Genomic DNA, 17128 nt, shown 5'->3' on the forward strand with positions numbered 1-17128 from the left:
AGGGGGTGAGGAGAGGTGGGTGAGAGGGACAGGGGTAGCAAGAAGGAGGGGAGGGGAAAGAGAGATGACATAAAGTCAGAGATACACATAGTATAGTTTTGGTCCCATACATGAAGCCAAATGAAGAGCTCGTGACATAGGTATAGTAGATGAAGCTGCCAAAGAGCACCCTTGCTTTTTCTTCTGCTCTCTTTTATCTTCTCAGTTCCTAGACACTTCGGTATTAGGTTCCATAAATCCCACATCTCAGGCAGAATTATGCTCTAAACTGCTCACGTTTCTGTCTTCATCTTGCTCTCTATTCAGTAGATGTCTCAGTTTTGCACGACTTTTCATTATAGCAAGAGAAAGGAATCACTGATATCAATCAGCCCAGAGACTTATCTGACAAGTAGGTTCCGCATGAAGATAATCATTGGTATTCAGAGCCAACCCATCTTAACTGCCCATCCAGAGCACACCACATTTCGGTGTAACAGTATCTTTCATTCCTGGATAGCCCAATTAATGAAAAAATGGACACAGAAAATAGGAGCAGAGCAGATCTTGCTCTCCCAAACCCACAAGAATCCTCCAGGTAAACAAAGACTTTTTTTTTTCATTGAAGTTATTTATTAAGACAGAGAAATTCACAGTGCTGGGCATGCAGATGCCAATTTCATAGACTTATTCACAGATTCCAGTAAGTTACTTAAGTTTCTTAGTGTCTTACTCTCTCAGCAGTTGGGAACAAGGTTTTTACTTCACTTGAAAACTGGAGATGTCAGATTTTCTAACATTAGAGACTTGTGGTTTTGGGTATGAGACAGGGAGTTTGAACATACAGATCTCATGCCTCTGTATATAGAGCTCACTGGATTTACAAAATGATCTTGATCCTGGTTGGCCCTTGTGGTGCTTAGGGCATGGGATCCTGCATCCAAGATCGAAATAGGAATAGAGACTGAGCTAGCCCCTCAAAGCAGTCCTCTACATATGAAGTTGTATATGGCCTTTATTGACCATGCAGAAACATTTCTATGTTAAAACCTGTTTGAGGCTGACAGGCATATTATAAGAAGAGATTTAAGACGGAACTTATGGAAACCCAGGATGAACAAGCGCACGCAGCATTTTGTTTGTTTGTTTGTTCTATTATGGTCTATGTAAACACTTGGACAATGTTCAAGTGTTGATGGTTGGTTGCTTTGACTCTCTGAGCCTTTTCTCAGGCACTACACCAGAGAGTTCAACTGCATGATTCTCTTGAGGAACAGCTAACACACAACACTCCAGATTCTGACAGTTAAGAACATCACACAGGGAGTCAGAAGATTTTCGTATGATTAAATTTTTGTAAATTTCAGTGCACCTGACATTGAACTCTTGGAAGCGCCTCCTTCTGCAAAAGCACCCCCACCAAAGCAGACATGGCGGACATTTTTGAAGAAAGAGTTGGAGTTCCTGGGAGTGAGTGCCTGGCCTTTATTCTCAACTCAAAATGCAGGCTGGCTCTAGGACAGATTATTTAGTTATATTAACATTTCCTCTCATGGGCTGATGGGGTCCTATAGCATTCTTGATAGGCGAGGAATTGACGGTATTATTTGCACACTCTGAGAAGAGAAAAGCATTTTCTTATAAAGACTAAGTTACTAGGTCATGAATGGAAAACGGGAATGAAGGATACAAAATGTCTGCTGTTAATTAGATAGAAAGAACAATTATGCATGTCTAACTTAAGTATGCAAATAAAGATATGTGTGACATGTATTGATAATGTATGCATTAAATTCCTCTAGTCATGGTTCAGAATATATAGTGAATAGAAGACAGTGGACAAATCTCACAAATGGATCAATCCAAGGAAAGCCTATGATACCAAACAGATTTTGCATATTCAGTCTTACAGAGAAATTGGTACAATCTTGAGAAAATATATCCTAACTTTATAAAATTCATGTTTTCCACAGGCAACACAAATTCTGGTTGGTTTGATATGCCTTTGTTTTGGAACAATTGTCTGCTCCGTACTCTACGTTTCAGACATGGATGAAGAAGTGCTTTTATTATATAAACTAGGCTATCCATTCTGGGGTGCAGTGCTGGTGAGAACATAGCTGTAATTGTTTCTGAAATAATGCTAAGCAGAGATTTTCTTTTAATCAAAGCTAATTAATTTTCTTTTAATCAAATGCTATCTCTAGCATTTCAATAATATCTACAGTTCTTCATTTATATACACATAGCATCTCTAAATGTAGTTTCCAAAGCACTTTCCACATATACTCATTAACAAGAGCAAAAGATTCTTATCACAGTTAACTGTGGTTTAAACCATTAACATACTTTCATTGACTGAAAAACTTGAGACTCTATGAAACTGTAAAAGAATAAATACATAAATATTTAAAAGTTAAATGACTGAAGACTCATATTCAAGAAATTACCCTTAACACTACCTAGCAATAAAACTACTTGGTTAGTACATATATTTTATCCATTAATAAAAAATAAGACTGGAGAGTGGCCTTAGTAGTTAAGGATGCTTGCTGCTCTTCCACAGGACCTGAGTTCAGTTCTCAGTATCATGTCATGTGCTTATGGCTGCCAGTGACTCTTGCTCAAGGAGATAAGAACCTTCTTCTGGCCTTCTTGGGCCTTCATACAGATTAGCATATATACATACAGACACATACACACACTAGCACATATTTTTTTTTAAAATCTAAAACAATACAATAGTGTAAAAAGTTATATTTAAGAATGGAGGGGAAAGACATACTGTTCAGATGAGAACAAAGTTAACAACATTGGATGAACACAATTCCTTTTAAATATTCTACGGTCTAGAAAGCAAATGACTGAATGAGATAACAAGGTCATATAGCCTTATATATGTGTAGTATACATACAATAAATAGCATATTCTGCATATAGAAGGTGTAGGATTTGATAAAATTTGACTCATATATATGTACATATATATACATATATGTATATATGAAATATTAGCTTATATGTCACCCTCAATATTACAAGCCTATCCATGATTTTTTAAGTTACATTCATTTCCCTACAACTCTTCCTGTCTCACTCTGCTACCAGACTTCCCATCTTGAAGCAATCACTATAACTGAAAATTAGTTTTCAATTTTTACAGCTTTGTAGGAAAAGAATTGTATGCTACAATGTCTTATATGCCTACCTTTCTTCATTCATATCATCATTGTGTATTATCTTTTTATCAATAGTTAAGTTATAAAAATGTATTCAAATCTAAGGAAGCCATTGCATTGGTTTGATATGCTGCTAAGAATGTGGTTCTTAGATCTCTTGGTCATATGGTCAAGAATCTTCTTGACCGTTTACCACATTTTCCTCGAAATTTATTTCTAGTTTTCAAACATTTCATTTTAAAAATTTATTCATTTATTCTCTCTCTCTGTATGTGTATGTATGTCTCTGTCTTTGTTTCTCTCTCTCTCTCTCTCTCTCTCGTGTGTGTGTGTGTGTGTGTGTGTGTGTGTGTGTGTATGCACCAGTGCCATAGCTCATGTGCAGGTCAGAAGTCAGAGAACAACTCTAGGATGTCAGGTCTTTTTTTGCTACTTTGTGAGATCAAGGAATTGAACTCGGGTTCTGTTACAAGCACTTCTACCCGCTGGGGCATCTCATAGACTCAAGCTCCTGACTCTTTAAGTGCCTAGGAACACAAATCTCAATTTCTTAGAAGGTAGTCTGACTTTGAAGCCTCAAGTTTTACTTTTTACTAGATATTTGCAAATGTATATTTTCATAGTTAACTATATGACCAAGAGCTGCATATCAGACTCCATAGCTATACAAGGCTGGCCTGTAAGACAGGACATATGAACTAAGCATTACAATAAATGAGACCACTGTTACAGTTATACAGCAGATATCACTAGCCCTTGCTATCTGCCCAGTAGGTATCAAAGTCAACCTCATAGAGGAGCCATGTAAAAAAACGAAGAGCCCCCAGGTCATCTAAGACCTAATGAGTAGGAGCCTATGTGCTTTTCTCTTTCTTACTGTGTAGATCAGGCTTTCCTCATCCTTACAACCTTCCTGCCTCAGACTCCTGAGAGCTGGGATTGCAGGCATGTGCCACCACACAGCTTGGAATTTGTATTTTATCAGGAGTTTCACATGGTCTGTATAAGGAATTGGCTTTGAGAAGTATTTTACAGGAAATAATAAATAGTGGTCTCATGGGAGATTTTAGTGGATAGCCTTCTAGAACATCTAAAACTCTTTTTATATTTTGAGGATAGGCGAAAAAGTACACCAGAGAGCAGAGACTCACTTTGATCTCTCCCCTGTTTCCTTTTGAACAGTTTGTTTTGTCTGGATTTTTGTCAATTATCTCCGAAAGAAAAAACACACTGTATCTGGTGAGTTGCACTCATGTTATTCATTCTTCCAAGGTAAGAAAAGTAAAATTGTAGGGGTATTAAGAGAGGTACACTAGAATCAACTACATTATAGAGAGTGTAGATGTGTGCTTTTCCCCCCATCTCTTTGTGCTGGAAAGCATTTTGCAAGATAAACTGGATAAAGTAATTAGAAACATAAATCGTGTCACTTAATAAACAGTGAAATTTGATTACTTTGACACCATTTAAAGGGACCCGCACAGGTATTGTCCTTGTATATCTTTATAGTCTCCTTTAGTTATGTCAATTGAGATGACTTGAGGATAAACTACGCATGCATATGTCTTTTTTTTTCTTATCCTGGAGATTGAACCTCTGACCTTTTGCAATGCCTCACTCTGTGTTCACTGCTGAGTACATCCCCACCCCTTATGCTTTTCTTAAATGCATCTCAGAGGGAAACATGCTTACCAGGTGATGAGTATATTTGCAAGAGTTCCCTATTTAACTGGGGTTTGGAACCAGCTTTGAGTTACTATACAGGGCCAGCTCTGCAAGACAGATCAGTTGGTCAGCTGCTGCCACACCAAGCCCCAGGGTTGAATGTTCTATGCCATCAGGTGAGAGGCAGCCTGGGAGCAAACATTGTCAGTAGCATCGCTGCAGGGACGGGGATCGTCATGCTGATCCTCAATCTGACCATTAACTCCGCTTATATGAACAACTGCAAGGATATAACTGAAGACGATGGCTGCTTTGTGGCTTCTTTCACCACAGTATGTACTTCTTATGAAAACACTAACTCTCTGGGTCCTGTCCTAAGTGTGAAAACCCTTCCTTTTCCAGAGACACGTCCTCCCTTTGGAATCTCCATCTCTAAAATAGAGTTCTGTACTAAGGAGGTGGTGGTCTTACTCCTACTCCTGGCCACATTCCTTAAGGTTGGAGTCATCACCTCCAATCAGTCACTTCCTGGTTTCCTATTTATGTGTCAGTGTTTTATGTCTGCTCCTAAGCTCCTGAGCTCCTGAGAAAGGGGGTGCTTCTCTCAGGGAAGCTATTGGGGGTACATCCACCTGTGACTTTCACTTTTTGGTTGGTTGCTGTTTGACAGGAACTGGTGTTGATGATGTTGTTTCTCACCATCCTGGCCTTTTGCAGTGCTGTGTTGTTCACTATCTATAGGATTGGACAAGAGTTCGAAAGTAAAAAGGTCAGTAGGAAATCTTGAAGAGCATGCTGAAGAATTTGTGCTTTATTCTTTTAGAACATGCCCTGAATTTTCTGAAATTATTTGCTGGAAAACTATTTCTCAAAAAAACTGGCTCTTATATCTCATATTGGAGATCTTATTTTATACACTGAAATGGCATGAGATCACAGCACAGTCCTGTGAGGTTAGGCAAATGGAACTGTTATCATTGTAGAAATTGTGGGTGCTTTGGAGAGGTTGCATGTGAGAAGTGAGTTATCAGCAGTGTGTGATGTAAACATTCAGCTGTTGGGCTTTTCGTGTTTTTTGGGGGGGGCTTGTTATATTTGTTTCTGTTCTCTCCCTTTCTTATATATATATATATATATATCTTTCCCCTCTTTATTGCTCTCAAAAAGCCTTAGGTTTGGCTTACCTCTTGGTTCATGGTGACAACTGCGTTTTCACCTGCTGCACAAACTCATTATATTCTTGGTGAGAATTTCCAATTCTCAGCCACTGTTGCTAACTTAAATCTGACAAATGGAACCTACAATCAACTCTCTATGTCCACTTTTAGACACAGCCCAGTTGTTACACTTCTTAGTGACCACTGTCTTCAGTCAGAAGAGAAACCAACATTTTAGATATAGAGTAACCTCAATAACTTGTCACTTACATAGTTTCTTTTAGCCCCCCACTGGCCAACCCATCTGATCTAGTTTCTGGACATTAAAGGTTCAGACACTCCAGGATCATGAGAGGCAAGGTGAAATTCAAAAAGATAGATAGAAGAGATGCATCCATGACAAGCCTTCTAGAAATGTAAAGATCTGGGTAATTGATATGGGATGTTTTTTCTCTTTATCAGGTCCCAGATGATCGTCTTTATGAAGAATTAAATGTGTATTCACCAATTTACAGTGAGTTGGAAGACAAAGGGGAAAGGTCTTCTCCAGTTGATTCATAAGAATCAGGGGACCAGGACAATCTGATTCAAGTATAATCTTGAAAGTTGATCTTTTTACAAAATTCTGGCAAAATTTCTGCTTGTTCCACAGTCTGTCAGTTTTTCAATTGGATTGTTCTGCAGATGCCACTCTTTTAGTTATGCTGTATCTGATCCTCTAAATATCTCCCTTTTTGTGGATATCATTCACTCCAATTTTCTTGTTTTGTATCACAATTTCACATACATCTTTTCTGGAAAGTCATCAAGGAATAAGTTGGCTTTATTGTATGTCTACTTTCATGAACAAAAGGAAGATACGGAAGAATTACCCTGAGAATTTAACTAACCTTAGATAATCAGGTAATATTTGGCTCTTAGTTCATTGTAGAATTCTCAACAGCTATAGTTGTACGTGATATATATCCACCATATCAAGCCTTCTGTATGTATTTTAACATGATATATGCTTTTCTGTGTAGATATATTTCCACCCTCAATAATAATGGGGTTATTTTAGAGATATAAAGCTTTGTGAAAAGACCATGTCATCTGATTGATGAGTACATTCACCTGCACAGTTATCGCTCAGTGGTTTGCCAATTGGTGAGTAGTAGGTAGTAGAGAACATTATTAAACCATTCAGTCTAGTGAGATGGATAGGTAAAATCAGGGATACTGTGAGTGTGTATGACCTTTAGTAAGACACATGGGAAGAATGAAGAATAAACTGATGAAGACTTGAGCTAGAAGGTAGTCAATGGGAATGACAAGAAATGATTGTGTATAACACATGTACGTAAATATCTACCAAAAGTTGGTACATATTGGCATGTTTGCCTAGAATCTCAGCACAAGGGCAGCCTCTGTTACATAGTGAGTTAAAGGCCAGCCTGGACTACAGGAGATCCTACATCAAAGAACCAAAGGAGAAATTGGTTCAAGTTGTTAACACCTTAAAGGATAGTTAAACAAATAGCAGTATTCAGTGCTTGATTCTTTAATAAAACCAAATGAATAACACTGAGGGGGAGGGAAGTGGTAATGTAGAAGTCTGGTGGTGGAAGAGTAGTAGAGACATCTTAAAACTCAGTTTTAGACTTTTGTTCTGAGATGGGTATAAGAGTGATCATTAAATAAGGAGGGAAGACACCAGGAGAATTATTTTGCGATAGAACTAAGGTAGTCAAACTCCACATGCCTACACTTAGAAGGAGAAAGTAAGGATCAAAGTAGAAAGCCTAACAAGTCAGGTAAGCATATTACAGAACATTAACCCGCAGATGCCTATAGTGGGGAAAAGTTAAACAAAGAGAAAATAATTACCCACCAGAGACGGTGCATGTAGGCATGGGAAAGACAAGAGAAAATAGCAATCCCAAATGAATGCTAACTCTGAAGAGGGTGTGGGCAGAGGACCAGAACATTTGCAAAGGTGCCCAGAGAACAGACCATGAATAGGAGGTAGTGAGGAAAAAACAAACAAGCAAACAAACAAACAAACAAACAAACAAAAAACAGCTGAGAAAATGATTTTGTTGCTGCTATTTAGATTTTTTAAAGAAACAAAAAGAGATATTGAAAAATCTGTTTGCTGGGATCAGTTGGTGTGTTCTCCATGTGTCCCAGGGGACAGGTAACTTTTCTAAATCTTCATGTAAGACTCACCTCATTTATATCTGTCTCTTCACACAGCCATATCCTCAATTTGCAGTTACTCTATCACGGTACTAAACTGTGCTTGTGATCTCCTTATGTATCTTCAGGTAGTGTTTATCCAGTAAATCGGAGTTATTTAACTTGATATTTGTATTAGCAAATGAAGTTAAAAGAATATGAGGGAAGTCTTGAGGAAGAAAATCGATGGTGGATATGATCATATTTCACTGTACACATTTGTAAAGTTCTCAGGAATAAAGAAAACTCATTTTAAAAAGAACCACATACATTAAAACAATTGATTAAATGGTGCCAAGGACAAAGAACAGTTTCTGGAGTCTTCTTCCTCAATCTTTTCACAGTGGAATTGTATGTAAATAACTCTGAAGGCAGAAAACAGGACACTGTACTACCTATCACACATTGTTTGTTAATAAATTGGGTAAGCAGGATGTGAATATGTTATTAACATAGATCATGTATTAGCATGGAACTGATGATAATTCAAGTGCTATATGAACTGGAGAAAGTGGCTTCTTTTGGTGAACCTGTATCATTCAGGGTTCATTCAAGAGGTACAACCAACAAGAGTCTATGATAGACAGATGGGTAGGTGTAAGAAATGACATATAAATGGACAATTCTCCAAACCAGAGGTATACAAGATAGATGTAAATTTATCAGCCCTTAAATAGGCAGGAGACATTGGGCCCTGTCTTTTCCAGCAGCTGGTGACTGCTTGCTTGGGTACTTTTAGTTTCTCTTACAGCTAAAACATTACAGTCTGCTATATGACTGAGCCCGTGTATAAGGAAGGAAGAGGGGTTTTTGAGATCCAGCATGTATATTAGATAAGATTCTGAGTTCTCAGAGTGCAGAACTTAAACCAGAAAAAAAAAAAAAACAAATTAAACAAATAAGCTGGTGGGTTTGAGTAAGAACAATACCAGATACTGGGAACATTGCTCTCCACAGACACACCCAGCCAATGGTGAAGACAGGCAGCAGAGGATTCTGTTTAGGAATATAAAAGTCATGTGTCAGCTACATTGACCTTTCTCTGTTGGTGATTCATTCGGTAGGAGTGAAAAACAAAACTGCCAGACTTTTGTTACTTGAAGTGAACTTTTATTGGAGAGTTGGGGCCTTATTTCTCAATAGAGAGAGATATACAGAAGAGGATCAATTAGGGGTGCCAACTCAAATGGTTTCAGAGGCTACGTAGTCACATGAAGGGGTGTCTGCAACCTGGAGACCCTGGAACACCAGAAGTGTGGTTTAGTCCAAATTCCAAGTCTCCAGAATCAAGGAACTTACTATAACTCAGGACATATCTGGTGCTCCACAATTTGCTTGCAGTATGTCACTATCTTTTCAGCTACATTTCCATCAGTCAACTAAATGAGCTGTTAGTGCCCTCCCTAACCCCCAACCTAAAACATATTCAGATGATCTGGGTAGAGAGTGCATTTTGATAAATATATGCAGAGCCAAATTCAACCATTCTATAGCTATCTTCCTGTGCACACTTAAACATCTGTTCTCACACAATATTTTTTAGACTTCCGCTCTGTAATAATAATGTAGAAAACCCAAGCAGTTGTTTTTCTTTTCCCAGATGCCAGCAGATTGTGCTGCTTTAAATGCCTAGATTTTTATTAACACAATATTTATTTACTTATTTTTATTTTATGTGTGTGTTGTCTCTGTGTTAAGATCAGACTGAGACATCTGTTACCTTCCTCTATTGCTGTCCACCTCATTGCTGTGAGACAGGGTCTCCTGCTGAGCTGGCAATTATGTTCATCTAGGTTGTTTGGCTAGCCATCTTGGCAGCAACAGCAATTCATGCAAGCCTGCTCACGGCAAAGCTCATTCCCTCCCACCCCTCAAGAACAAATATGTTTTCATTACGTGTACTTTTTTTTCTTTTCTCTCTCTTTTTCCCCTGACAAATCTCTCCTGATATGATACATGATATATGATTACATGCTATAAATTGCATCCAGAACATTAGCCAAACTATTATGAGAAATACCAACCTGCTCATGTAGCCCATTTAGTATATGGTAGAATATGCAATGAGAAGGTTCATCTGGCTTCACAGGGAAAAAAAGTGAGCATGAGGATTTTAGATAATGTTTTCTAAGTTCTTACTGGTGATCTATCTATGTATCCCCTTCTTTCCTACCTATCAGTCACGGCATTAAAAACTTTACCATAGAGAGGGAAATTCAGGATGCCATGGGGCCTCAGGAAGGAAACAGATGCTTGTCCCTAGAGGGAACGGTCTCTGGCTGGCACTGAGGAGGTTAGTGTGAAGAGAAGAAGAAAAATGGTGAGCACCGAGCTTCCAGGTAGTCTTTCTTCTGTGTCTTTGTGAAAATGTCCTGCGGCATTTGTGAAGTTGCATAATGCTTGTCCAACTTTTACATCTTGGGCTGGTTTTATACGTTCATTATAATGATGGTGAAGATAATTCTACTTCCTGTTTAGAAAAGGTGTTCCTGTAGATTATTCCAAAAGAGGAACCACACTGAAAAGCAACGTTATCTCTCCTGGCTCTTTTCCTTTCTTAGTCATAACTTGATTAGATATATAATCTCATGTTTTTATATGATCTTTTGCCTTTTTTCTCTTTTATTTCTCATTTGTTCATAGTATAGGACATAAGTATGTCCCCTCTATGTTCTAAAATATTTAATATTTAAATATTTAATATTTAAATATATTAATATATATTTAATATTTAAATATATATTTAAAATATTTAATATTTAAGCATTATCATGTTATGATTAAGCATCTTTTCTGGTGGTGTTCTTCCAATCAAAGGGTGGTCTGGGGGCGCCTCAGGCAGTTGAGTGCCTATGTCACAAGCAGGCAGACTTGATTTCAGTTTATCCAGAACCCATATAAAATACCATGCCCATGGCACATACATACAACATGGAGGAGCTGGGAATGCCGAGATAAGAGGGACTTTGGAGCTTATTGTCCAGCCAGTGTAGTCAAATTGATGAGCTCCAGGTCTGGTGAGACAGCCTGACTCAAAATATAGGGTGAATCAGTGTTGGTAGGTTTACATGGGAAGGATGATCTATCAAAGAACAAGAGCCACTATAGGATGAATTCAGGCTTCTCAGTGGCGGTGGGGGGTGGGAGTGGGGGAGGAAAGCTTCTGAGGTGCTGAACCCTGAGAGCACCCTTGAAGCTCTGTTTATTGTTACACAAAATGTACTTTTAGCAAGTCAATTTCCACATACCAAAACTTCTTATCTGACCTAGGGGTTATCATTACCTAAGCAGTTCTCAGCTGTGGTTCACCAGGTTGTCTCAGATCTAAGATAAGCAAAGGCTCTGAGAAACCTTCAAAGGAATAGCCTCATAAAATCTCAGATAACCATCACTGACAAAGGTTATACTAAAGGTTAGGTGCCTTCACTCCAGAGTCCTGCCAGATTCAAAGGTCCCACCACTGAAATCCTGTAACAGGTGGACAGTGATTGATGAAGATGCTCAACCTTGGGCTCTGGCCTCTGCATTCATGCGTACTTGTGTACTGCTGCACATGTGCACTCCCACGGAGAAGGAGGAGGAGGGGAAGGAGGGAAAGAAAGAGGAGGAGTGGCCCATTGGACTTGCCAACTTTATATGCCCCAGTACAGGGGAATGCCAGGGCCAAGGGGTGGGGGTGGGTGGGTGGGGGACTGGGGGGGGGGAGAGTGTATTGGGGACTTTTTGGATAGCATTGGAAATGTAATTGAGGAAATTACCTAATTAAAAAAAAAAAAAAGAAGAAAGAGGAGGAGTAGAAGGCACCTTTGATAGTCGGGGACCAATTAGAAAACTCAGAGTAGATTTATTAGGGTATGTTTAACATCTTGAAGTATAAATAATAAATAGTAACAGAAATTTGAGATGGCATCTTAGGCTTGAGTTCATCCTGGGGAAGGACAAATTCGGGATGGGTTTGTTTCCTGGAGAAAGTGTGGTTTAACCGCTTGAAAGAAGTTTGTAGATTTATCCAGGCTGGAATGAGTCTGCAGTTAAGTAATAAATTATTCGGAGTCTTAAGTGAAGATAGAAAGTGGGTGATCAGTAGTAGTGTCATAGCTGTGTAGTGAATGTTTGAGGCAAGTCGGGGCTATGCTCTTCAGAGTGCATGAGGTTTACAGGAAGGAAAAGCACACAGCCACAGGAGGCTGGCTGTGTCCAGATAGCCCACGGATTGTCAACAGAACCCATATGAAGCTGGCCACGTCGGTGAGCGTCTGCTCTTCTTGACCAGAAGGTATCTGCATTACAAATTTGAGGAAGCAGGCTTGGAATGGACATGCTGTGGGCCTGTGCCTGGTGCCAGAGATCACAGGAATCCTCTTGCTGTTGCAACAACTCTTTTGCTCCCTCTACTGGGAAGCTTAACACATTGTTCCCTTTACAGGAGAACTGCTTAAAAGCCTGCTGAAATTGCCTTAAAAGGCAACATCTAGCACCAAAATCTATTCTTGTGTCTGAAAAGCATTATACAACGATTATTGTATTTTAGTTTATTAAACGGTCTTCTTAATAACGAGCATACAAAAATTCATGTCGTAAGCACTACTTTCTACAATGATTTATTAGATTTCTTTATATGGGGATTTTGTATTGGGGATTGTTTCTAGGACCTGACAGAGGGAAGGCAAACACTATACCCTGAGTTGTATTTTCAGTTCTCATTTTAATTTTTATTTTGAACCAGGATCTCATTGAATTGTCCAGTCTGGTATTATATTTATTCTCTACAGCCCAGACAGGCTTTGAACTTGTAAGGCTTAAGCCTTCCAAATATCTAGTATTATAGGCAAATACCATCATGTCCATCTGATGTGAGGACCCGTTAGTCATTTCTATTAGAAGATATGAATGTGGATGTTATGTCTGCAATCACAATTTCAACATTTAGCAATAGGACTAAATTACTATTTTATGCTAAACTGTATTCCTTAGTGCATCTATCTGTACCACATGCCGAGTGAAATCAGCCAGGCACAGAGAGAATAACACTGTGTGAGCATCATATCCTTATCTAATGAAGCAAACTTGGAGGACGGAAAGAAGCCAAGTTATGGTGGCCAGAAGTTCTGGGGGTATGAAATGAAGAACTACTTGTCTAAGGAATGTAAAGTTTCAACAACATAAGATGTTGAATATTTAGAATCATATTTAGAATCATATTGTACAGTCTGGTCATCATTTCCCAAATAAAAATGTTTAGAAACTTAAAATAGTAGATTTTAAATATCTCATTAAAATCAGTTGACTAGATGGGCACTTTATTTATCCTCATAAGTCACCCCAGAGACATCAAAGCTCAACATACTCCAATATGTACATAATTATCATTTGCCAATTAAGATAACAGAAACATGATACATTTTTTATTTAGAATGCACCAGACTTTCTTCAAAATTTAACAAGTGTAAATCTGATTAAATAATTTTATTAAGTAACAAAAATGAATTACAGAAACATGATGGAAAGCTTCGGAGATGAGGCTGAGTTGAAAGCTGTTCTAATCATGAAATCCTAATGAACAATACATTTCTCACTTTCGTTTTTCCTATTTTTATTGGATATTTTCTTTATTTACATTTCAGATGTTATCCTCTTTCCCGGTTCCCCTCCTCCCTCCGAGACTCCCTATCCCATCCTCCCTTCCCCTGTTTCTATGAGGGTGCCCCCCCCCGCCTCCCCATCCTTGCATTCCCCTACACTGGGGCATCGCATTTCTCATTTTCTTATTTGTCTTCCTTAAGAGGTCTAGAATTATTTTTTTTGCATGCCACTCTAATTCTAGCATCTAGGAAAAAACTCTGAAATTGGTGAGTAAATCTCAGCCGAGTGACTGAATAAATGAAATGTTTCCAGAAGTCAGGACTTCAATTGTGTGGCAGAAAATATTTCCCTCCTACATTTAAAGCTGAACAGACGGAAGCACCCTGTGAGGCTTTGCTGGTAACATCAGATTCATTTAACCTCTCATTCAAATCACCCAGAACTGTCAGTCACACAGAAGAGGCAGGGAAAACATTTCACTCATTCTTGCACACCATTTCTCTAAAGGCACCCTGACTGACCAAAGATGAATACAAGGGTATGCTTGTCTGTTACAGGCAGGCCTCTCTGCCCAGGTATATGACTGGTCATCGTGCAGAATCATGTATGCATGGCTGTAGGCAGCCTTCTAGATGCAAGTTCAAAGATGGTGGGATGAGAGCACATCAGCCACCAGGTGGTAAATACAGTAACTGAGACAATGAAACTAGATTCATCTTAGTTCCTTGGCTTTAGTTTCCTATTTTGTGTCTGCTTCTATATTTCTGAAGTAAGAGGAATAAATAAAATTTCCTCAGCATTTGACAGGCCTTCTTCTGCAGCCCCTGGAAGAGGAGAGTTCAGCTAAAACCAAGTTGAAAATTGTTGGCAATCAGACACATCCATGGACAGCTAGAAGTGACTTCAGGACAATTAGGCATCTTTACAGCCAGCCCTCGAAGGACCCAGGTATAAGACTTGTCATCTCTAGAGGCCCATGAGGTTACAGCTTCGCTCCTATGTTTGTTCCTTTCCACATGTGCCATGGCCCCTGTTGCATGTCCCTTTGTGAATGTATCATGGGCCCAATAAAAACCTCGTTCTTCCTGCCCCCTCCCTCTCCCAGAGGCTGCCTCTATTTCACCTTCAGATAAACCTCCCACGTGAGACCTGCTGCATGGTGTAATTTGTTTGGCACATGCCATTTACTTCTACCAAAAACTATCTAGCAGGCAGAGAACCTCTCCCCTAAGCAGCCATGCATTAGACATTATTCTAATCAATCCCCTATAGGATGTGTGTGTGTGTGTGTATTTGTGTGTATAATATTGTAAAAGTATGTAGGTGTGTATTGGTGTGTATAGGTATATATGTATATTTATGCATGTGTGTGTGTATGCACATGTGTTGCAGCCAGATATTAACCTCAGTTTTTATCCTTCAGGAACTATCCATCCATCTTGGATCTTGAGCTTGCCAATAGGTTGTTTGGCTAGTGAGATCTAGGTATCTACCTGTCTCTGCCTCTCCAGGATTACAAGGCACAACCATGCTTGCCTTTTTCATGTGGGTCAAACCCAAGTCCCTCTTGCAAGTGCTTTATCAATGAAGCTTTCTTTCTAGCCCCTGGAAGTCCTGAACAGGACAAGATAATTTGTCCATGTCATTTGATAAAAAAAGAACAAAAAGCAAACAAACAAAAACAAATAAATAAATCTTTATCCCATCTGCAAAGTAGAAAATCCTATGCTGTATAGCTGGACCATCCACAGCCCATATTCTGGAGCTAGGCTAGAAGGCCAACTTGAGAGACTGTTCTCTTTCTACAATCAAATGTGGGACTGTATTATTTCAGCTATGCAGAATTTCAGGCCATAGTAGGATCAATATGACAATCATTTGGAGAGAATTGGCTTCTCTTACCAAGTTTACAGCACTTTCACATTCAATTTCTCTGCTGGCATGAGAGCGTATTGAGCTTGGGACTAGGGATCTGTGAAAAAGTGAAAGAACAAGTGACATTCAAGAGGCCAAAACTGGCTAGGAGTTAGGCTATACCAAGAGTTGTAGGAGGAATGGCACCTGGGACCTCTGTGTTGTTGATTCCGTGTCACCTTACCTCCAACCCCCAAGGGCAGGCAGGGTTGGGCAGCGAGTAGTCCGGGGCACAGTCAACAAAGAATCACACTTCCAGACTTTGGCCAGGGCCTTTTCTCTTTGGGTCTTGTGATCTAGAGGATATGTTCGGAACTTGGACTTCCATTTCTTACATTCCTCAGTATGATTTTATTTTTAGGGTAGGAATTCTTTGTGATCAAGATCAGTAGACACCTGTGTTGATGTGTCCCCCTCTTTCCTTAGATGCAAAGTGACCTGTTGGAACCCTGGTAGGCTTGGTTCAAGCATTTTCTATTGCATATTAATCAGTTACACAAACCTAGAAACTTAAATAAACCCCCATATCTTTATTGACTCTCAGAGTCCATGTGTCAAGATAGGGATATAGTTTTGTCAAGTGCTTGCTTATAAGTTGTAGGCTATGCTTGTGCTGTTGGGTGGATTGCCATGTCCTATAGAGATTCTGGTTCTCTTTCATGCTCACAGGGCAGAATTCATTTCTTTACTTTAGAAATGAATGATAGTGTAGAATGATAGTGTAGAATAGATAGTTTAGAATGAATGATAGTGTACTTTGAGAAAATAGGGAAGCAAAGATGTCAAGTTCTTTGAGTTTTTTTTTTCTTTGAATTGGCACACCTAATTATTCTAGGTTCATGTATAATAATATCCTCTATGATAGAATCAAAGTCAACCGATCAATATAGTGATTAATCTTTTTTTGTGAGGGCTGGAGAGATAGCTCAGCAGTTAAGAGGACTGACTGCTCTTCTGAAGGTACTGAGTTCAAATCCCAGCCACCACATGGTGGCTCACAACCATCCGTAATGAGATACATACATACATATATATTCATTCTCTCAGTTCTGTCCCTCTAGAGAATTCTGGTTAAGACACTGACCATATCACAGAAGTGGTATCACATTTTATGCACAGGTGTGCCCCACACAAATGAAGAGAAAATATTAGTGAAGAGTGTTGAATGACATCCTGACATTAATGGTGGCACAACTGCTAAAGAAAAGCTGCTCTTTCCACAATCCCTGTTTCAAAAGATGCCACCACATAGAACATTCCATGATGTTGAGACTTCTAGAGGTTTCTAGCTTTTATTCCAACATCTTATTACAATAAATTTCTCTGGGGTACTGAAAACACATCAGGAATCCATCTCTAACTACAAAAGAAAGACTTAGTTGTATTCTAATAGTGATCTAGATTTTTGAGCTTTGCAGAAATCATTAAATATTT

General features: G+C 39.0%; 1 protein-coding gene across 4 annotated transcripts; it reads left to right on the top strand.

Moving 5' to 3' along the window:
• Positions 1–515: 515 nt before the first annotated feature.
• Ms4a2 (membrane spanning 4-domains A2) lies at positions 516–6541 on the top strand. Of its 4 annotated transcripts, none has more exons than XM_021151469.2 (7): positions 516–577; positions 1347–1449; positions 1953–2087; positions 4341–4401; positions 5226–5281; positions 5494–5592; positions 6443–6541. In XM_021151469.2, the coding sequence occupies exons 1-7, from the start codon at positions 516–518 to the stop codon at positions 6539–6541; spliced, it is 615 nt and encodes a 204-aa protein (XP_021007128.1). The 4 variants fall into 4 exon arrangements, with proteins under 4 accessions (XP_021007128.1, XP_021007126.1, XP_021007127.1 ...); XM_021151467.2 differs by lacking the exon at positions 5226–5281 and adding an exon at positions 5000–5155 and having other exon boundaries at positions 4341–4397; XM_021151468.2 differs by lacking the exon at positions 5226–5281 and adding an exon at positions 5111–5155 and having other exon boundaries at positions 4341–4397.
• Positions 6542–17128: the final 10587 nt, after the last annotated feature.

This window comes from Mus caroli, unplaced genomic scaffold (assembly GCF_978045245.1).
Source record: "Mus caroli unplaced genomic scaffold, Mus_caroli_1 scaffold_20, whole genome shotgun sequence".
In the NCBI taxonomy this organism is placed as follows: domain Eukaryota; kingdom Metazoa; phylum Chordata; class Mammalia; order Rodentia; family Muridae; genus Mus; species Mus caroli.

What these genes read in the sequence shown, in the direction of transcription:
- Ms4a2 (XM_021151467.2), top strand. Translation starts at nt 516, where the DNA reads ATGGACACAGAAAATAGGAGCAGAGCAGATCTTGCTCTCCCAAACCCA. An exon ending in CATTCTGGGGTGCAGTGCTG is followed by an intron (nt 2,088 to 4,340) that starts GTGAGAACATAG and finishes CCTTTTGAACAG; the next exon opens with TTTGTTTTGTCTGGATTTTT. An exon ending in AAGAGTTCGAAAGTAAAAAG is followed by an intron (nt 5,593 to 6,442) that starts GTCAGTAGGAAA and finishes TCTCTTTATCAG; the next exon opens with GTCCCAGATGATCGTCTTTA.